General features: G+C 37.8%; 1 protein-coding gene across 1 annotated transcript in view; it reads right to left on the reverse strand.

The window, feature by feature from the left end:
* CACNA2D3 (calcium channel, voltage-dependent, alpha 2/delta subunit 3) overlaps positions 1-22,793 on the reverse strand; it is a 476,027-nt gene that overhangs the window by 288,136 nt on the left and 165,098 nt on the right. The window contains exon 5 of the mRNA XM_010572633.1: positions 3,819-3,981. Coding sequence (XP_010570935.1) covers positions 3,819-3,981 — 163 coding nt within the window. The remainder of the gene's footprint in view (positions 1-3,818; positions 3,982-22,793) is intronic.

The following is a 22,793-nucleotide window of genomic DNA, read 5'->3' on the forward strand; positions in this document are numbered from 1 at the left end:
TGGGTCAGGATTAAAGGGAGGGCAAGGACAGGTGACATTATAATGGGGGTCTGCTACGTGCCACCTAACCAGGAAGACCAAGCAGATGAGACCCTCTATAGACAGATACGAGCAGCCTCACCTTCACAAGCCCTGGTCTAAATGGAGGATTTCAGCCTGATATCTGCTGGAGGGACAACACAGCAGGGCATAAGCAATCCAGGATGTTCCTGGAATGTACTGATAACTTCCCTCTCCAAGTGACAGAGGAGCCAATGAGGAGAGGTGCTACACTGGACCTTGTTCTCACCAACAAGGAGGGGCCAATGGGGAATGTGAAGCTCAAGGGCAGCCTTGGCTGCAGTGACCATGAAATGGCGGAGGTCAAGATCCTTAGGGCAGTGAGGAGGGCACACAGCAAGGTCGCTACCCTGGACTTCAGACTTTGGCAGAATAGGCAGACTTTGGCCTATTCAGGGATCTGCTTTGTAGAGTACCATGGGATAAAGCCCTGGATGGAAGAGGGGCCCACGAGAGCTGGTTAATATTCAAGGATCACCTCCTCCAAGCTCAGGAGCAATGCATCCCAACAAAGAGGAAATCAGGCAAAACCACCAGGCGCGGCCTGCATGGATGAACAAGGAGCTCCTGGACAAACTCAAACACAAAAAGGAAGCCTACAGAGGATGGAAGCAAGGACAGATAGCGTGGGAGGAATACAGAGAAATTGTCCAAGAAGCCAGGGATCATATTTTGCAATGATGTATTGTAAATGCAAAAGTGCTATTCTTTATTAAATTCACTAACTTACTTTTCCTTCTACATTTATAGTAGGTGCATGCAATCTGTACTCAAAGATGTTACAAGTGTGCTTACAAATTAGGTTGGCAGCCTTTTTTATTGGCTTTCATTTTCCTCTTCAAAATGTTCCATGTCAAATTTTAATATAGTTTTGGTACTTATGGTATTTCAGCTTTCTTGATTTCATCACAACTGCCATGAAATTTGCTTTTGGTATTTACTTTCAGATTCTAAACTTGATGGTTTCCTTAGAATGGGAATTATTTAGTCCTGTTGTTACCATCAGTATTTGTAATCTTTTCTATGCAGAAGCTGAAAGAGACAGAAGATATATAAAGAATAGCAATGTATTTATGCCCCATGATTTTTAAGCCAATCTCATTTAGAGCCTAGTTAGGGCCTGTGAACATTCACTTTATTGATTCTACAGCTCGGAGGGATCACTATGATCATGTAAGCTGACCAGGCCAAAGTTTTTCCCCAAACTAATTCTCGACTATGCATTATTTCAAAAACAAACAAAAAAAGAATCTGGTCTTGATTAAGGCCTTGGGGGGACAGACGTAGGACAACACCCTTCTAATAGTCCACTACCTTCATTTAAAAAAACCAAACCAAAACAAACAAACATAAAAAACCCACAACAAACACAAACCACCACAAACAACCCCCCATACATTAACTGAGCCCACATTTGTGCAATTTGCAAAATAATGGAACCCAATTTCAGCCATTAGATGTTTTTAAACCTTTGGCAACCAGATTATAGAGCCTAGTGTTAGTAATTAACTAGAGATCAAGTAATTAAACATTTAATCGTCTCTTAAATAAGCTAAATGGACTGAGGTCCTGGACTCTTTCAGTCTAAGGCACATTTTTCAACCCTTTGATGAGTCCTGTGACACTCATCTGAACCCATTGCAAATGATCAATATCTCTACAGCTAAAAAACCCAAAATGAAGGAAAAACTTTAGAATTAGCTTACAAATAAAAAGTTCATTTTCCTATGCTGACTTGAGAGTCCTGTGTTTAAATATTCAGTGATCACACTTGTCTGTTTTCAACTGTGACTTTGGGCTGTGGTTTTGCCTAGTAATTCAATAAAACAAAACATAATCTGGAAACGAACAACATTTTCTAGAGAAATGGTGTTGTACAGACACTTGGTTGTAAACCTATCAATATCTACTGCCTGTACCCTCAGACTAGGATTTAATTAACTTGTTATCAGCCCTCCGCATTACAGAACTGAAGAAATGGGCAACAAAAAATGTAAGTATACAGGCCTCTTCTTGGTAAGAGTAACATTTCCAGACATTGTCAGTCTCCAAGCCAAGACTATCATGTCCATGTGTAAGGGAAATGTCAGCAACAAACCAGATTTCAGCAGTTGGAATACATTTAAATGATAAAAAAAAAAGAAAAGTTTTTCTACAGCTGCACAAAGTGATGATTTTAGCTGGTTTGAATTAGACAAAGTGGAAACAGGAATCATCACAGAGCTCTATCTTCCCCATCTCTACGGGCAGTCCCTGTATTAGAGGCCAAAACAAGATGCAACAAGCCCTTTGACTTTGGCCTTTAACTGTAATTAATCAGCATATAAAAATGTATTCTATACATAGCAGTACTACATATCATGTAACTGAAGGTCCTTTAGTTTTACTCACTAACTACTCAGGTTAGTTTATTTCTCCAGAAAAACATGATTCCCTGACCTCTATATCCGTTTGCAACCACACTTTTTTTTTTTTCCTCCTTAGCAATTCTAGAATGAATTAATTTGTAGACAGGGTCAGTTAAATAAATATTAGCACTTGCACACACACAATAAAAATGGTTTGGAAGCTTTAAGCATTTTCCAAATCTTTTCAAAATACCCCATATTAATCATTTCACAACCTTTCAAATAATACTCTTTAGGAAACTTTGTTATTTTGTAATCCCTAATTTCAGACACTACTGTACATTTTTTGGCTTCTCAAGATTCTCAACTGTGAATCATAACTTTGAAGAGAAGCTGTCATATCAATTGCTTCTCTTACCAGCTCAAACTATCCAAATTAATTCTCCTTCCATTTGTGATTACACAATATCTTTGCATGAATTACCACAGTTGCTAGCCTGGAATGTATTACGAGGAAAGCATTTAATGTATTTTTTAACTGTCTTTTAGTATAGTTAAAACAAGGAAGAGGAACCAGATAATGAGATTAGGCAGCTCTCTATGGACCAACGACAAATATACTGTAGACATTGTTCGGAAACTTTGGCACTTTCCTTCTTAATTTTTCTTTTATTACTGGCTTGAGAAAAATAAATAGATGGGTGCTGCATAAGCACAGTAAAATTACAAAATTCTTCTGTTTGATCAAAGGGAAGTGGCAAAAGGAAAATGAGTGTGTACCTGAGTTCAGTTTGCATTCCCAATTTTAAGACCTAAGTCCATCACTCCTGTTATCTAATGTAGCTATTTGTTAGTGCTATGTGCTATCCAGCACCTATGACAAATAGTCGTGGAGTAGAAACTTTAATGTAGTTTATTCCTCCTAAATATTATCTGAAAACTCACAGCAGCTGTGTATATAGTCATATACAGCTACAATTATTCCCAGAAGCTTGACAACATAACTCTAAAAAAATATTTCCCTCCCATCTACCCTGTATCTTTCAAAGACACCTCTAGCTCTCAGCAAAGACAGAATGTAACTTGCAAGTGACAACGTAAGATCTGATCAACTGACTTGGAGATTCTGGAAAATAATTCATAAGAATAAACATATTCTGCTATATTCCAGGACAGAATTCATGCAAGTCTAATATGCAGATCATTGACCATATTAAATTGCTAAACTGCCACAGAGCAAGAGATACTACAAAACTGCCATACTTTAAGCCTTCTTCCACTGAAATTTCAGTTTAATTACAAACTGGAAAACACACACAATGTATAGTTAATCATCAGCTTCATTTTAAAAGCAAGGAAGTTCCTATGTTCAGCCAGTGGAATGGTGAAATAAAACAGCTCTTTTCTTACCCTTATTGTACATATTGGTTGGTACTTGGACATCACTCAGACTGATGTTCACAGGCAAGTTATTGAAGTGGTCATTTGGCACTAGAATGAACTCCTTCCCCAGCTCCAGATAGTTTCCTTCTTCATCTCGTTCATTTATGAGCACAGCATTAAAGTATTCATACTGCAAAAGAAACTCACATTCAGTATTCAGAATTCACATTCAGCATAAAAATTACGAGGTTTGAATATTTTAACATATCTATCAATCCACTCATTAACACTTACATGTATCTCCATCTAGAATAGAAAAGCAAGGTATTTTTATCATCTCTCAGATTCCCTCTATGCTCAGAGTACAGGGACATTTCTGAAACCAGATTTACCAACATGTCTCAAGAAAACCCCATATTACCTCAGATCTCTGGCTGCCCTAAAAGTGTTAAGGGCAGCTCAACACAAACACCCTGAACATAAACAATGTATTCACTACTTTTAATACAAAGCTCTCTAGACTTAAAAATTCCCTGGATAATTAATTAATGATGTTCTCTCTGTTTAGCTTATTTCCATCAGTTCAAGAACTGCTATCAGTGCTGAACTTAGGCCTTGACAAACTAAAAGTGTTTTTACTTCACAGGAATATTAACTGCAGCTGTTGTTGCTTACCCAATGTGTACTGACTGGCACTTCCTAAAGGAAAATATTTGCTTTATGCTGAATTTTACAAATGCACATCAGAGTAGGTTTTGTAAAATTCTGCATACTTTAATATGGACATACAAAGTTCGCAGTGACTTATTTTGAACAAGAAATTATTGTCTGCCTGTTACAGATTCCTGATGAGTATTTGGCCTATTTTGTGCAGAACTATAACCAGATAAGCAAAAGCAATTTAGATAAAATTATTGATTTCTTTACAACCTAGTTTAACCAGAAATTCTATCAAGCTTTGAAGGCAACAAACAGTGAAGACTACTTTTTAACCTCTTCAATAACCTTAACACTTGGCAACAGTTTGTGATGTGTTTCTTAACTGAAAGAGACCAAAGTTTAGTGTCTTTGAAGAATCTCATTAATTTAAACATCAGTCTGTCCTAACTATCCCTTTGAGAGTAAATCAATATAAATAATATTTAGGCATAAATCTATGCATTCATAGATCATACATATCTATACAACCTGTACAAGGATAAATATACCATTTACAAAACTAAAATAGACCAGCAAGTATAAAAACTTAAAAGGCTTTTCACAAGCACTCTTTCTCAGTGTGATATGCAACTCACTCTACTAAACAAGAATTAGTTAAAATCTTACAATCTGTAGACTTCTGTTAAAAGGCTAAATAATTTAACCAGCATCTTAAATGGAGGCTTGCTTGGAGAGCAGCTTTCCATGTCCTGCTCTTTTAGCTTTTGAGTTTTTCAAAATGGCCAACCCATAGTTTGGATTTTAGATGAAAGTAGAATACAAAAGAAGTTACTGTATATTAGCTAGATTTTGAGGACCTTCTGTGTATGACAGAAATATTCAGAAAAACTCAGTGTTCCACATGCCATTAATCACATATAACAAAGACTGAGACACATCAGTATTTGAAAATCAATTTAATGGAAATTAATCTGACATGATTAAATATTTGACATTAAAGTTATTTTATTTTAATTGGTTTATACTGAGATGAGCCAAATAAGCTGCTGCATACATCTCATGAATACATACAGCTATTGAATCCTAAAGTTCTGGAAAAAACCTACAGCAGCCTTTTTTTTTTTTTTTTCCAGGAGCCATAGGTAAAGAGTAGAGATACAATTTGTCCAAAGCTGTAGTTTCATTAATTAATTAATTCCAAAAGTTGTTAGAAGTATCCAACACCCCCACAGATGCCACACTTCTCCATACCTTTTGGGGGGCTGTCACTGTTACAGACTTGATTCTTCTCATACCAAAACCAAAAGGATGAAGAAATGTGATCATTTCCAAGAAACACCGGTTCTCATTCTATCTGGGAGAAACCTTCTCTATCTCTGCTTATCCACGTTTATCATGGATCATTAACCGCACTGCATGCCTGCCGCCCACGTGCGACAGCAGCTTTTTCAGTTTACCCGTTCTGCAAAAGCCAGAGACAGTTGGCAGAAGACTTGAAAGCCCAACTTTTATTTCCTGTCTTAGTAAGAAATAGAATATTCCTTCCAACATTAAGCCATGCACTAATGACTGTTGTAAAATGCAATTCTACTCCAATTCCAAGCAAGGAAGAAGTAAGCTGTGTAGCTTTTCCATGATATATTAGATAGTATCTAAGTCTGGAAGAAAGGCTGATACTCCATCCCCTGGGAGTAGAGTGATAAATAAAAGTATATATTTCATGCTTCTTTCTTGCCAACCATCACTCTCTTCACATGTCCTGGACAATGAAGTTCTAGCAGGGTGAGGATGATTGTTTCAACTTGTTTCCAAACCACTTGTTTTCTTGTCCTTAAAGACATGGTTTTGTTTTCCTCTTTCTCTGTTGAATATGACATGACATCCACAACTGCTGGAGCTACAGATAAGCCATTGTGTTACTTTCATGACACTTCTTGGCTTTATAAGTCTTATCAGGATTGTCACAGAGAAATCAAAGGGGTTTTGGTTTTTTGTTTTCTTATTAAAAAACACATTGAAAGCATTCACAACAGCTAGTTCCAGATTTTAACACAAAAGTTGTATTTAAATATTACATCCTTTACTGATTTTAAGTTACATATTATGGAATAATTTCTATGGTAATTCACATGCAGACTTAGTGACTGCAAATTTACCTTGGCCATGGGTTTTATAGTACTTCAAAAATGGTAGGAAAACCGGAGAAATTTCAAATAAGAATGCAAGAATATACATGAAAATCACCTCTAAAAGAATATTATTTCCTTTCAAAGTGGGTTATTTCCTTTTCCAAAGGAGTTAACTAGTAGACATCCTTCTCCATCATGTTCTGTAAGTGGCAAGGCTAGCCAAGTATTAAAATCTGCTATATTCTAAATAAATGAAACCACTCATTTCACAATTAAGGGTATTTAGGACTGATTGTTTCTTTGGTTGATTTAGTATTCACTGATTTATTGGTCTGAGTCTGTATTTTCTCTTTTCAATTCTACAAGTGTACACACAATAATATGATTTATGTGTTTTTTTTCTAAAGCAAATTGCAGCATAAAATAGTCCTTATGGTATTACGGATAATTAATATTTTCCTGGGTTTTTTTTTTTCTGTTTGACTTAGGGGGGGTGGGGTTTGGTTTGTTGGGGAGGGGGGGAGGGGTGCAAGTGAGAAGCCCAGAAAAATAACATATTTCAGGCAGTTCTGCAAGTTCCAAGGATTAAACATCAGGTAATATATATACAGCTCAAAACTACTACTGAAAAAGATCAGCATTTAAGCAGAGCTGTTATACAGTGGCTTCTTTGGGGCACTTTCCTTCCAAGGAAATTATTGAATGTGACAGCTGAAAGGTGATAGAAGGAAAATTAAAAATAAAAATTGGAGAAAAAAATATTAAAGAAAAATCCATCTGGCATTCTGACACTGCATTCAAGATAATGCCCAGGGGAAAGAGGATAAAGTCCTGTTTGCTGACAACACAAATACTCTACCTGCTAAGCTCTAAAAGAAAATGACTTCAATTTAATCTTGTCAATGGAGCTCGATCTTTCATGTAACCTTAACTAAGTGAGTTCTGAGCGTGCACAATATAACATGCCAAAAAGTTATTAGTCTAATAAATAACAAAATCATTATCCATGTTGGGAGCATAGGCAGGCTCTACCATGACTTGGCCAACAGGTGAGTTTACACTAACCTTATATATAGACTTGCATGGTGAGCAATGAACTGGAGAAAAACCAAAGGAAATCTCATTCATGTAATCTATTATATGCATCTCAAGATTTAAACATGAACTTTTACACTTTTGTGCATTTAAATCTGCTCAAGTAAACACATTGGGGGTTTTTGTTTGTACATTCCTTAAGTGCTTCTGCATCATTCTGAATGTTTGATCAACCATTTTGAAAGCTCTGTTGTATCATAATGAAGAAGACTTAGAGCAAGGTCATAAAAACTGGGGACAAATAGGAACCTCAGATTTCATGTGATACTAATATTTTACCCTTGTGAAGAAAGCCTTCCCAATGCAAGCCAATATAATCTGATCAGTAGTGCTCAGTAGAACAAGCACTAGACCATTCTGCTTCACCAAGGAGCTGACCATATTTGAGACATCCCAAGGAATCATATCGCTAAGTCTGCAGAACCCTGGGCTGCTCTAACATCCTGGTATAAACATAGCAGACAGAGACTTATGGGGCTGTTAGGAGATTGATCACATAATTGTTTTACAGGTTCATTCAGGCTAACTAGCAAAGGCAAGCTTTGTTTTAAAACACCGTAAGATAGCTGCAGCCACAATACAAAAGCGTGTGCTGTATGATCTCTTGGGGTGGCTGCCACAGGCGTACGTTAACGATGACAGAAATCATTCAAAAGGTATCATAGAAAAACCGTGGGGGAGTGCAAGGTTTGTGGCATGCAATGAGAACCACAAGGGTAGGTTGCAGGGGAGAACTGATCTGCAAGGCAAGAAAGAAACTTGGAAACTATCTGTTCCAGTTTAGCCACTTATTTTGGCATAACATCTCAACTAAACAAGCACCTTGATTACAATGGATACTTTGCTGAGGCAACACATCAGTAATTTAGATATAATACTGAAAAGTACTGCATGTCTTGCTTAATTGTAGTATTGTACAAACTGTGGTAGATGAGTGACATTATTTCCATTTACATTTTATCTTATTGTAAACAGATATCTTGTGATGCTTAAATTACTTATCAAATAATTGTTAACATTGTAAACAGCATATTTATTTAAATTTAAATATTTTCTGTTTAATTTGAAAGATACATTCTAATGCAAATTGCAACTTTGAGAGTACTGGGCACAGAAGAGTAAACATGTATCAGTTGGTTTCATCGTATTTTAAAATGAAGTATTTTGCTTTAATGGTATGAAACAATGCAAGCCACAAATTTAGTTTGATATATTTTTTCTATAGTATAGAAATTATTTCTACCAATTAAAAAAGTCCCATTCACAGAGCTATGAGGACTAGGAAGGTGTAAGAACACATCTGAGAATGATTTGCACTAATGGGTCAGCACTATAGCAGTATTGGGGTTACACTGGTAATTTTTGACTATGCAAGAACCATTTTCACAGTGTTTCTGCAACCATACAGCTCATCTAAAGACAAAGCTGGACATCTCTGGAAGACACTAAATCAAGGAAAGTTTATGGCATTTGCACTGAACCACAAAATGTTAAAGCATCAGAGAGAAAATGAAAAAGTAGAAAATAACATGGAAAACAAAGAGAAACCAAAACCCAGCATTAAATAGCACAGACAGCTAGAAATGAACAATAATTTCAATATCTATGACAGTTTCAGCAAAACAGCTATTACCATCAGTGAGTTTAAAAAAAAAAAGGGGGGAAAAGTTTCTTTTCTCAAGACCCTGATAAGTAGGACACATCTCTAAGAGGGCAGAAATGTTCATGATATGTAAAAAAACAAAATGAGAGAAGTCATACACTCTGAGGGAAGCTTTCCTACTACAAAACACACTGACAACAGTCTCTACTCTGGTATTCATGTGTTAATGAAGAGGCAGATGTCTGAATGCATATCAGTTTCTAAGGCTTAAAAAAGTCTCTTCTGACAATTGTCCAGTAAGGAGAATTTATGTTTTAAAGCAAATGATTAAAGCTCTTGTATTCCAGAACTTAAGTCTGATGTTTAGCAAGCAAGTATAAAAGGTCATAAAAGCAAACTGCCTCACTCAATAAAAACCATTCTGAATTTAAAAAAGCTTCTAAGTTTGAGAAAACTGGCATCTCTTGTCATAAGATACGATCTTTATAATTTCTGATTATTCTCTGAAAGTTCTTACGTGCTCCTCTGTAGGAACTTCCAACGCTTTTTTTCATGTCTTTATTCAACAGCAAGGCTCAGAAAACACCTGGGATCTGAAATGTTGTGATCAGTCCCTCTCTAATTATGAAAGTAGTCCAGAAATGTTACTTGCGTCCTTGCAAAAACAACTGATCTGTTTTCTACACAATCAGTTTAAGATGACCTTTCCCCAGGCTATCCATTTCCTCCCAATATGATTACCCTATTAAAATTGTCTTAAAACAGCATAAATAAATAATATTTTATTATAGCATAAAATCAATTATACCAGCATGTAAATTGATAACACATCAAGGTCTCAGAGGTCTTGTAAGGATTAACTGATTCACTGGAAGTGGCAAGTAGTAAGTAATTATGATGGCTATTTTAAATCATCCACTAAAGTTGAAAAGAATCACTTTAGGTTATAAGTTTCAAATGAAGCCTCCTTTTTCTTTACAGATAAATAACTTCAAAAATACCTATTTTTACATACAAAAGCTCTCAAGATTCTTTTCTTTGTCACAAGGCTGAACAAAAACCCTTTGGTCACTCTCGAATTTAGTAAACACAAGGAAGGAGAAAAGGCTTCCCTAACTGGCTTTCAGTTTGACATTTTGGACATGTGTATGACAAACCTTACTGGAGATCTAATGTTTTGCTGGGTCTAGAAATGCAAGTGTTCAGTGTGTTCATTTTCATACACATAAAAACCTCCAGGGAATACTTTCTGCTAAAGAGCAAAACAAAACCCTACTCCGATGGCACCATAATGTCTCCCTTCTCCCAGTGGACGTATGTTAAAAAGATATGAGTTACATAGATGAGTAAGTTCAGAGCCAGTTATCATGCTCCTACAGAGCTGGAGTAAACCCTGGAGATGATTTACTGAAAACCTCTAGAGCAATTTTAATCAAGAATTTCATGACTTAAGTGAATCATCTTGTAACCAGAATACAATAATGGTAGAGTCTGTGTATCTGTGAAGGTTGAGCGTTTCAGAGCCACATAATTACCATAAATACCAGAAAGCCTGCATCCCAGTCAATGAGCTTACACTCTAATACAGTGAAACAATAAAAAGGCAAAAATCCCCAACCTGGAAAATCTACCAGCATAGTAGTGTGGCCCTTTGATAAGGCTTATCTCTTGCACATATTGCTGAGGGAGCACGACAGGAATATTCCTGGGGCTGGGGCAGCCCCATCTCAGCTGCATCCAAAATGCTCCCTCCTGCACTTCCACTCTGGCCGTAGCACAGGCAGAGCTCCCTTGGCTCTGCTCTTCTGCTGAGGACGCATCTTCCCAACTTGCTGCTGACGGACACAGTAGAGAACTCCACACTAACGCTTCCAGTTCAGAAATATACTAATAGAAGAGGCTCATTTTTCTTGCTAATAAACATGAGAGGTCTATTGGGCTTTATTTAAACCACACTTTGTAAGAAGCAGCAATTAGCCTAAAACTTTTCACTTCAAAAGGACAAGCTCTGTGCAAGAGCAAAGAAAACAAGGGAAGACTAATAAGCACTTCTGAACACTTGAGGATGTTAAAACATTTTTGAACACATTTGTATCAAGCTTGCCATTGCTTCCATGCTATAGTGGTGGTGATCCTCCCTTTTCAGACTAGGAAAACTGAGATACAGCATAACACACTAAGCCTTGACTAGATTAAAATTACTTTCAGATCATCAAAAACCCTCACTCTGCCTCATTTTATTTTTAGATTAGAAGTAGTATCTCACTGATGTGGGTGTGGCCAAAATGTAGATGCAAAATACTTAAAGCAAAACACATGCCAACAGCTTATCAGGATGCCAGGCAGGGGGGGCTATTAAATCTCTGCAGCTTTGCTGAGCAGTTAAAATGCACAGACACACACTGAAGGCTTTCAGCCACTCTTCTCTTTTAAAGTCTAAAGGCAGAAGTAGAAATGCAGTTTGATACATAACAGAAACAGCATCTTGATTTTAAAATATCTGCCTTTTTTTTTTTTTAATACTTATTTTAAAAAGGGGTGGGGGGCGGCATCATTTTTTTTCAGCAACTGGGAAAAGCAGCAAAAATCAAGCGTGTGTGATTTTTACAGGATTAACTACTGAATTCTACTGGCCATGCTCTGGGCATAAGGATAGGTATATCTTAAACTTGAACAGTACTGCAAAGGTACTTCTCACATTTAAAAGGTAAATCACAGTCCACTTCTGAAAAAAGTTGTGTGTCTGAAGCCAACAATCAATGGATTCCTTCCCTCTAAAGTCCATTAACTCAAACATTCCCCAAACCAGTTTTATGGGTCTGACTTTTTTAAAGAAATTATATCATTTGTGTTATCTTTATAGATGCAAAAAATCTGCAAGACTTTGCCTCATATTTAATACGATTTTCATTATAGCTAGAACCACAGGACTCCTTCATTTCTCTTTAAACCCCTGTAGATCATACCAAGCTAGTGAACAGGCAGGATCAACAACTTCTATAAATTAATTCTGTAAAAGAATATACTGTAAAAGAAAATAGCAAAATTGCAGACTTGCTTCAAAATCAATGCAGTAATATTTTCTGAAGTTTTCCATCCTACCACAAGGTAACCAATGAAAGGCATTCAATACAAAACATTAAAAAACCTCTCCATGCAGTTTAAAATGTGCTATAGAAATAGAAAAGCCAAACTACCTCACAAACAGATAAGTGAAAAGTTTTAAAGTGAAATCCATGTAGTTCCATGCATGTTCCGCTCATCTGACACATTCAGGTTGATGACAACCTGAAGGCTGCTTCTAATTATCAGTGGAGACATATCTGACTTCTTTGTGCCTTTTTACAATCATATGCCTTAAATGCCTCATTCCTACTTCCACACAGGAAGAAAAAATATGTCTCAAGCTCTGCATTTTCCCTGTCTCCCATGAGAAGCAACTTTAACCCAGACTCTTCATAGTCTAAGGCATGCATATAATGCTGCTCTGTACTTAGCAAGAGCTGTACTGTCTCCTCAACAAGATATGCTCAGGGACAGTAGACAACCTATATAGAGTGTTTTGCTGGGTTGGGGGTTAATAACTATCCCTAATAAAATAAAGTAACAGGCAGTGCATATCCAGCAGTTGACAACGTTTGAACACTAACTGTGGCTCTGAATGATGAATTAAACATGTACTTTACCAGATTTTTTTTTTTTCATACCAACTGGGGATAATCAAAATAATTAAATACTGAAGAACTAGAACAGAACAAAATTTCATGGTGCTCACTGCAATTCAAGGTTTGTTTTGTTACTTCCAACCACCCACCATACACACAGGAGGTTAAATTAATATTATTGACTACACAAAGGAAAGCAAAAGAACACGTGCAACATTATTGAATTTATTTGGGAGTAAAGTGAGAGATGAGATGTTGAGCAACTGAATGTATACAAATCCTCTTCAAATGATTAATAGCTCTCTCATGCAATATAGAAATTTGGTCAGCTAAGCCCACAGTTGAAATAACAAGCCCATGATGATGAGTTAATTTAATAAAAGAAACGCATGTCTCCAGAGTCACACAGTTTGGGGGGGGGGAGTGGTGGGTGGAAAACAGCAGCTATTTTATTCATAAAATGAATTTGAAGTGTTTAAAAAAAAAAATCTCACAAAGAAAAAATTGGTCATGAGACTAATTATTCTACAAGGGGGGTGTGGGGGGGAACCCTAAACTTAAGAGGGTATTTTGCAAAATGTAGTTATGTGCTAATATATTGGAGTATTCTAACTTTCAAGTTACACTACGAGAGAACTCTTCAAACCTGTGGATCATGATAAGAACAGCACACTCTCTAACAGGATTACTGATGAAATGCAAGTATCACTTCTTTGATTCTTTACAGTGCTGCTTTGCATTGACTGTATGAATAAAGTTTGAAAAATACACAAAGAAAACACTTTTACGTGTCATACTTCAAGTCTTTTCTTGACTCAATTCAACAAGCATGAGTCTTAGGTATAGAAATTCAGAATCTGCATAAACCAGCTGAGGCAGATTTGCCTCAAGTAGTAGTTTATATTTGGCCTGGGAGCTAGGCTGGGGGGCAGGAGGGGCAGGTTAAGAACTTAGATATTGCAAAACATCTATGTGGGTAAAATGAACACCTGCACACTATTCACTTCCTGAACTTGTGTGAATTAATGATACAGTCCAAGAGTTAAGATTATGAAATATAAAAATGGTCTCTTTAGGTTTTCAACTTCTAACCATTTTCCACATCAAGCAAGGGCAGGCTAACAACGATAAAGATAACAGCAGCAATAAAGAAATACATTTATATAAACTGAATTTGTCAGAGCAACATCATGAAACTATCTGGAGTCTGTACTATTATTTCTTCACTATATTAAAGTCTCAGATACTCATGGAACAATTTACTAGCACGCTTAGTGAGCTGTAGACTGTGTTTCTATTGTACTCCTACACATAACTTCAGAGTTATGGTCAAACCATAGCATAGTGTAAGGTTCTGTGCAAGCAACTGAAGAAACCATTTAGATTTTCGGAAACATTACCATTTTCCATGTTTCAGCTGTAATTTGTGTGGCACTTTTATCTACTCTGAATTAAAACAGATAAACACTTTGAGAAAAGATGATCAGGCAAAACAAGGCACCCAAAGACATACAATTCTAGTTTGAAACCCATCTGGGTGATGGGATAACTGGTAGTTTTATGAATCGTCTACCCCACAATCCAGCTCACTTCCGGGTCTTGTTTACAAGCATGAGAAGTGCAGGCTAAAGAGGTGGGAGAGACAACATCTTCCCAAGACTCTGAAGAATCCAAGAAACATTCCTAGGAAGGGCCTTTCGTGATGCCTCCGCTGAGAATGGAGGAAGTCAGCAGCGGGCAACGGCAGTCCAGACTGGGTACTCGGTGTCTTTATGTGCTTCCCTCAGCTCAGCAGGAAAGATCACACACGTAGAGGCCTCTCAGCCATCTAAACAAATTAAAAACCATTTTGCAGCTCTCTCTAGTTACTCTCTCTAAACATCCTAATTTCCTATTTCACTGCTCCCTTCCTGTCTCTGGTAAAGAATAAATTGAAAACAACAAGACATGAGAGGGAATACAGCATCATTCAGTCACAAATGAGGCTGAAATGCTCATCTAGTAAAAAACGTGAAGAGCCCTTCATTCCTACCAGATGTTTATCTAAGATTCTGCTTCTTTTGTTAGCAGGACATCATATGAAGAATGACATTTTTAAGGACACACACACAGGGGTTTTTTTCTTAATTGTTACTATCTTCTCAATGGAAAACACGATATACGGGTATATAAATTCCCCTGCATGTGTCTACATTGAAGGAACTGAATGTAAAAAGATTATACAAGTTGTTAATTACGATTTGCAGGAAAATCCTGGATCGCCTTCAACCATTTATTGTAGAAACAAAGATGAGTGCAAATATAATGTGCTCCCTTTATAGAAAAGATTTATCAGTTTTGAATATGTTGGCTCTGAGCTTATTGCCATAGCTAAAACAATATTCATAAAAATATAATCATACTTAATGTTTTTAAATGATTACTGTAATTACTATATTTAATGTATCTTACTTCTGTGCTTGCTTCATTTCAAGTCTGTGACAAAAATGACATGTACCGCCAATAGCCTTCCCTGAAAAATACAGGTCATAAGGCATCTAACTACTGCAGTGCAATGTTGTCTTGAACAAAAGGCTTAACCAACAGGAGAAAGTATTTGAAATAATGAAGAATTTGTGAGGCTGACCCAGAGGTTATTAATTCAGGCTTCCCGGACATAAGTTTACTCAGGGATGACTTGCTATATGTAGATTCCAAGGGAGACGTTACGCTAGATATTGTTACGCTAGCCTTCAACTGCCAGAAAAAGATCCTGCCTCCTAAACAAGGTGCCATGAAAACACTTCATTAAGCAACCAGCTTGTCATTAGCTATTTCATTGAAATAATATAGAGAGTGACTAGACCACACAGGGATCTGAACAACAATACATACGACATATCATGAAGAAATCCTGAAATATAATAAACATCTCAGCCATTTACTGATCTGTAGTTTAAACAAACATAGAGACCTAAACCAGACTTACAAACTTCAGTGACAAAAAATATTTTCAAAGACAGAAGGGCTTATGCTAATGGATACTATTCAAAATGCCTAATGTAACACACTTCATCTTAAAACAGAAATATGCCATGGATAATTACCTCAGCAAACATTCAGGTACTTAAGAGTACAAATATAAGCTTAGGTATACCTGAGCTATACACTGACACTGAAAATTTGCAGAGTTTGTTTATAGTAAAGCTGATTGGGAATAATGAAATGGCATCCCTGAAATCTCTCCAATTCCCATTCTGAATATTACCATATTTAGAAAGAGTTTTACAACAGGAAGACTTATTAGTAATACAAGATTACTTTCTAATCAGAAGAATGTCTCTACTTATATATATCCTGTACTTTAACTGCTTTACAAATGACTTGCATATTTGTCAGCGTCTTGGGTTCAGTTAGACAGTGACAAGTCCTAAATACTTCAAGGAAATGAGACATACTCAATCTAAAAAAGCTTCTCATCTCTGTTACAGCTATGCAGAGACTTTGAACTCCATGTGAATAGTGGTTGCTGCAGCTGAAAACAATAGCTGTCCCTTTATCTTGAAATGTATACACGACTACGGAGCCAATCTGATACATTACCACTTTTATGTACAGAAGAATTAAGAGGGTTTCCAACTGCACATTTTAATACCCATTCCCTAAATCCCCTGTATGAGTGTGCCTGAGAAGGTGAAATAATTTTGACTTTTAGTGCTTCTTTGCAGCAGTAGTTCTTAACAGCTCCCAGGCATTCATACAGTCAGCAGTGGCCAAAAAGCAAAATCGCCTTCCTGGTCTTCACTAAGGACATTTAGAAAGAGAACAGCGGTGTTGATAGTTCAAGACCCATACATTCAATACATTTTTCTGTGCTCCCAGCTCAAAGTATTAATGCGTAACACTGGCATCTTCCAGAAAAAGTTAAAGTATTAAGTTGGCTTTTCTCCTAGCTGAGCCTCACAGTAATTACTGAAGGACAGGACTTTATCAGGCAAGTATTAATGAACAGGAAAAGATAAGACAGCCCTCAAAATATATAGCCAGCCCTCTACAGTTCTCCATGGAAAGTAGCAAGATTAGCTCACCAACATTTTTCCTGGTTAGCTCCAACATTCATGTTTCTCAAACCTTCAGAGTATTTCCAATGGCAGTATTTTGTACATCCCATCATACTGCTGCCCAATGTTTTAGCAGACCTGCTGAAGAACTGTAAGATGACAACAGGTGAAGAGCTTCGCCCTTTGTTCCTCTCTTATTCTATTCATTCTTTGTTTCTTCCTATTCTTCCTAAATCTAGTTTATATGAAATGCAGATGAAACTGAAGCAGCAAACATATCTGTCACCAGGCTGCTAGTAGAAACTTCAGCAAATCAGATAAAGTGCGAAGCTTCTTTCTTTACACCAGCCTCACTGGAGTCTTACTATTTGAGGCTCTGCTCTTAACTACAAATTAATAGGTTAATGAAGTTCAAGCAAGAATTGTGAAATTCTAAATGTTGTTTCTGAAACTCAAAGTTTTCTGTTCTACTTCAGGACAACAGCAATTTCTTTCACTTCAAATTAGAGAAGTGAAGCATATCTATATATTTCCACAATGAAATCTTGCTGAAAATTATTTGATTTTTCAATAGATACTGATCTTTAACCCCTTTGTTAAAAAATGCAGAAAAATACAAAAAACCCAAATCAACATTTCGTATCTCTCAGGGGAGAGATCAGTCTTGATTCCCTAGCTGTAAGATAGGAATTAGCACATTTGTCATTCTTGCAGGACTGAAACTGTGATGAAAAACGCTCAATAGCAGTACTAGCCCTCCAAAGCACTACTGGGACTTCCGTATCAACAGATCCTCTATCTAATATATACTGCCAACTATAATACAGAGTGGTACTCCAGATTCCCTAACTGAACACTGAACAGACCATACTGAGTAAGTCCTGTTCAAACTTGCCATTTCTGAATGCAACACCTGCATCTCATGATCACGCTAATTCAACTTCCTAACAGGTTCCCATTGGATGAAATCTTCACACAGTAGCTTACATAACACTGTCTAATTCCAGGCAAGAGCAACACTAGCAACAAAAAGAATTTAGCTCTTTTTCAGACTTACCTGCTGAAATAATTTCACCACTCTAGTCAGGCCATGGTTCTATTTTTAGCAGCAACAAAATAACTACCTGGCCGTATCTCAAAGCCTGGAAGAAACTCTTCTTTTGACCTAAAGTTTAGGCAAGCTAATCAGGGCATCGTTAATTCAGAATGATAAGTACTAAGACAACTTCCTAATATGTTGCTCTCGCTTGTATGGATGCAGGCCAGAAGACATCCTAGAATAGCCAAAAAAAAAAAAACCCAAACAACTTACTTTTTACATTTTCTACCAAGCCAACAGTTTAAGCATCACTGTGAGTCACAGAGGTTGACTAGCTGGTGACAATCATGTGTTGAAATTATAAATGTCAAAAGGCTGTGATTCACTTAAATCAAGCGCCTGTGTTTAATTTATTTATATTAAGCTTCCACATTTCTGAGACATGGTTTCACCCAACTGCTTCCCTAGGAGCGTAAATCACCATCAAAGTACAGAAGAGTAAATCTGCAGAACATAACTGGGTTTGAATATGACGCACAGCAAACAATTGCAAAAGCACATATACGGATTCATTGTTAAAGCTGCTCCAGCCTTGGAAACGTCTTCACATTTTTCCACAGTTTATGCAGGAATTTAGAATGTTGCAAGTATATAATTAGTATTAGATGTGATTAATTCATACTGTGGGAAAATACAGAAAGAACTGAAATAGAGCTCTGTGGATCTCCTTCCTCTCCACCCAAACTGCAATCAAGCATATGCTATTTGACGCTCTGAACATACTGCCAGAACTCAATTTTGGGAGCTGGCTTTCTTCTCCTCTGGCTGTAATATTGAATGTTTCATTTTTCAATGTCACACTATTTACCATGCACATATTTTAGTCATATCATTGCACAGTATGGTTCTGGGGCTGGCTGGCTCGCGGCTTCTTTGTACCTAATTTTCCTTCATTCTCTTTTTCATTTCTTTCTCACACGGCTGTTTGCCAAGTCTTATTTGCCTATATTTGTAAAATAAGAACAAACTATTATCAGTCCTTTGAAAGGCACATAATACAGAGTTCTATGAAAAAAGCTGCAGGTTTCATCTGTGTGGTTTAAGAAGAAACAGTTTTGATTTCTACTCTGGCTCACTCTGGGTTTTGCACTGAGGTGTGTGTCCGGATAAGATCTAAAAATCTTCAAAGTTTACTTGTGGTAATGCTGAAAACATGAAACCCAAACCTTTTTAGAGTTTGATAGAGAACAATAAATCCGTCCTCAGATTACTGCAGTGGGGCTCAAATTTGCTTGAGGAGTTCTGTGAACCTTAGCAAAAACCTCATGGAAATTTAGCTTTTAATGATAGCTGAAGCCCATCGATGTTTGGCATGGTTCCACAAGTTTTAACATAAGGTTTGCAAAGCTTTGTCAAGCCCATGCTTTCACTGGTGTTTACTTACCTGCAATAAACAAGAGTAATACATTCCTGTGTATACTCAGTTTCTGAATTTGGTGCATATTTCTCCATGCTAAAACTAAGTGAAAGCAAGACAACAGAGAAAAAAAAAAGTGATATAAGGAATAAAGCATGGGAAAAGAAATTAGGACTTTGGTCCTACTCTGCCCAAAATTGTACATGTCTCCTGAAAAGGTGAGAAGTGAAATGGAAAAAATAAATGCCTGAGTAACTTAAATATTTAGGTTTCATTCTCAAATCTTACATTTGGCTTTAAATTTGTTGTGACCTCTCTGTGTTTAAGGATAACTACGCTGTACAACACAGCCCAGGGCAGAAACTCTCTTAATTCAGAGACTAAAAAAAGTGAGCTGGAACCTATATTACCTTGCCTACACAGTACTATGCCCAAGTTAATTACCTTTATTAAGAGAAGACATCAGAGGCAGCCTCATACTACACAGACCTTCTGTTTTCAACACCACAGCTAACAGCCTCCTCACTGCACTGCATTTGGCCGTGCAGATAGACCAGCATCTTACACTGCGCGCATCACAAAGGATGTTGCAGAAAAACTGGACTCAGGTGTTTCTAATCATTTTACCTGACAGTTAGCTATAAGGCTACCTTTTAACTGTCCTGAGCCGCCATTTTCTTCTACAGTCTATTGCTGTACGATTCCCTACAAAGAAGCATTCTGTACATTGGAAACAGAAAAAAATATGAATAAACAAATTATAATATTATAAATGGCATATCATAATGCTAAAAGTTATTTTATAACACGTTCCTAATTCTAATCACAACTTCCTACTCTGATATTAGATTGGATATTAGGAAAAATTTCTTTACTGAAAGGGTTGTCAGACATTGGAACAGGCTGCCCAGGGAAGTGGTGGAGTCACCATCCCTGGAGGTGTTCAAAAAGCCCGTAGACAAGGCACTTCAGGACACAGTTTAGTGGGCATGGTTGATGGTTGGACTCGATGATCTTAAAGGTCTTTTCTAACCTAAATGATTCTATGATTCTATAATAAGTATAATTGTGTTGATTTTAATATAAAATAATCCTGAATGCTTTACTATCTAGGTTACTGCTTGTGTTAGCTAAAAAGCATATAGATAATTGATTATGTTCATAAGCTCATCAATTACCATATTGCTGTCATTCTGTAGTAACTATTTTTAACGAGGTTCAACATATTAAGGGGTGTAAAAACTCTGAAAATCTGGCTCTTAACCACATTTGTTTGTATTTTTAGCCCATGTTTATCCGGCACTTATTGGCCTCTGAGTTACATACCTGCACTAATGGGGGAATAAACCTCCTTGTCCCAGTATTTACTCAAAACATTTGGTCATGTACTTCTCCCCTCTTCTCTTAAATTCAGTATATTGTACTGTATTTAGCTTTATTTATAAAAGGTTATGCTTACTGCAAATTCTAAGTCCTGGAACAGGCTTTATTAGATTAAAATTTATTTCCTTCAAAATGTCTGTCCTTCTACATCTGAGGAGAACATTCTGACTTAATATTTTGAGAAGAGGGGGAAAACCTAGTTAATTAGGGGGAAAAATATGCACACCCCCCCCCGCTCTGAGAAGACAGACTTTCATCCTTGTACAGCCCAGTCTTCTCCCACCACGGTGCTCCCTACAAGCACTGCCTGAGGTTTCCCGGGAGGAACACCCCAGCGTTGGCCTGGGCCCCACTGCTTCTGCAGGTCTGGGTGCACCACCACCACCATGTGCTGCAGGCAACTCACCACCTCCTTCTGCCTGCCAGCCACAGCCCTTAGGTTTGCGCTGTCTCCAGACCGCAAGAAATATTGCAGGGGTTCATGTGCAATTAGAGGATTGGAAGCCCCTTTACCAAGGCCTGTCCCCTCTCCCTTTTAGTTGCTACAAAGGTGGCACCAGAAAGGCGGTTTATTGCCAGACTAGAAGTTTGCTGACATGGGCCACTTGCCCATGGTTCAAGGTGGGGAGACATGTACTAGACACTCACATTTCTTCTTTTCTTTTCGTGACAACAGCAGACATAAGAGGTTTTCAAACCGTAGTACACAAAGCATTTTGGAGCAGCAAGGGGTTGCCTCAAGCAGAGCAGCGGTGCTTGCCCTTACCTGGGTGAGGAGCCAAGGCTTCGGCCATCCCTGCTGCACCGTCGGCAGGCGCAGCTGGAGCCGCTTGGCCCCTCCTCGGCACAGCGGCCTCATCCCGCACCCCCGTGTGCTGCCCTTGGGCTCTGGCAGCTGTGAGAAGGGGAGGAAGGATCCAGCAGGGAGCTGGGCTCAGCTGGGGGACGGATGCTTCCCAGGGAGAACAAGGGGTGGTGAGCTGCTCCTCACCAGAGCTCGATGGGGTTGCGATGGGTATGGGGTGAGGGTCCCGGTGCGGGCAAAGAGAGGGGGTGTGCACGCTGCCCAGGAGCTGCTGCTCCTTCTGCAGATGGTGGCTCTTGAGTAAAACTGGCATCCGAAAACCCTTGACACGCAGCTCTCCAACCGAGGGCACAGAATTACTCTTGACAAAGGGAACTGCCAGCCATTGCCCCTTGGGGAGAAGCAAAGTAAATGCTTCCTCACATTTGTGTGAGCCAATATAGCTTTGTAAGAGATTTATTTTCTCCAGGTACGCTACACGAAGACACACTTTAGAGAAGCTGGTACAAAGACTCCCTTTTCACCACCGCCACTTAAATATTCATAGAAAAGGGAAGTAATGGGGAGCTTTTTGGGAAGAGATTATAAAGGGAAGATCTGATAGTAGGGGAGAGCAGATCTACAGCGTGACCTTTAATAAATAACTGCTATGGTCCCAAGTGAGTTAATAAAACTGCAGACTAATTTAACCACATCCCCTTAACTTGCCCTTCAACAACTCCATGGTCAAGACAGTGTATACAAACAGAGAGGTCAGCATTTGTTAATGACCACAAAAAGCTTCCTCACTGCAGTATTGCAGACAGACTGCAGTTACAGGACTTGAGCACTGAGTCACGGACTATACCCTTCTCTACATGTGTAAGACATTAAGTGTTCATCACAGAAACTTAAATAAATTAAATCATTCCATTACAAATGACAAAAAGGGAACTTTCAAGTTGCGCAGTTATTATTCAGAGATATGGAAGCAATAAAGTTAAGGTTCCACATGCATCCTCAGCTCTGTGCTTTGGTCTATATGTAGCGTGGTTGTTAATTCCATAAACCACTAATAGGGGTTTTTTTTCCTAAAAGGAACAGAATAATACTTTCTATCCGCATACAGTCTATAAACTCCCTAGAAAGACAGCTCTACTTTTATTGAAATAATCTAGTCTCCTCTC

The sequence above is a fragment of the Haliaeetus leucocephalus genome, unplaced genomic scaffold (genome assembly GCF_000737465.1).
Source record: "Haliaeetus leucocephalus isolate CR32 unplaced genomic scaffold, Haliaeetus_leucocephalus-4.0 Scaffold2, whole genome shotgun sequence".
NCBI classification, from domain to species: domain Eukaryota; kingdom Metazoa; phylum Chordata; class Aves; order Accipitriformes; family Accipitridae; genus Haliaeetus; species Haliaeetus leucocephalus.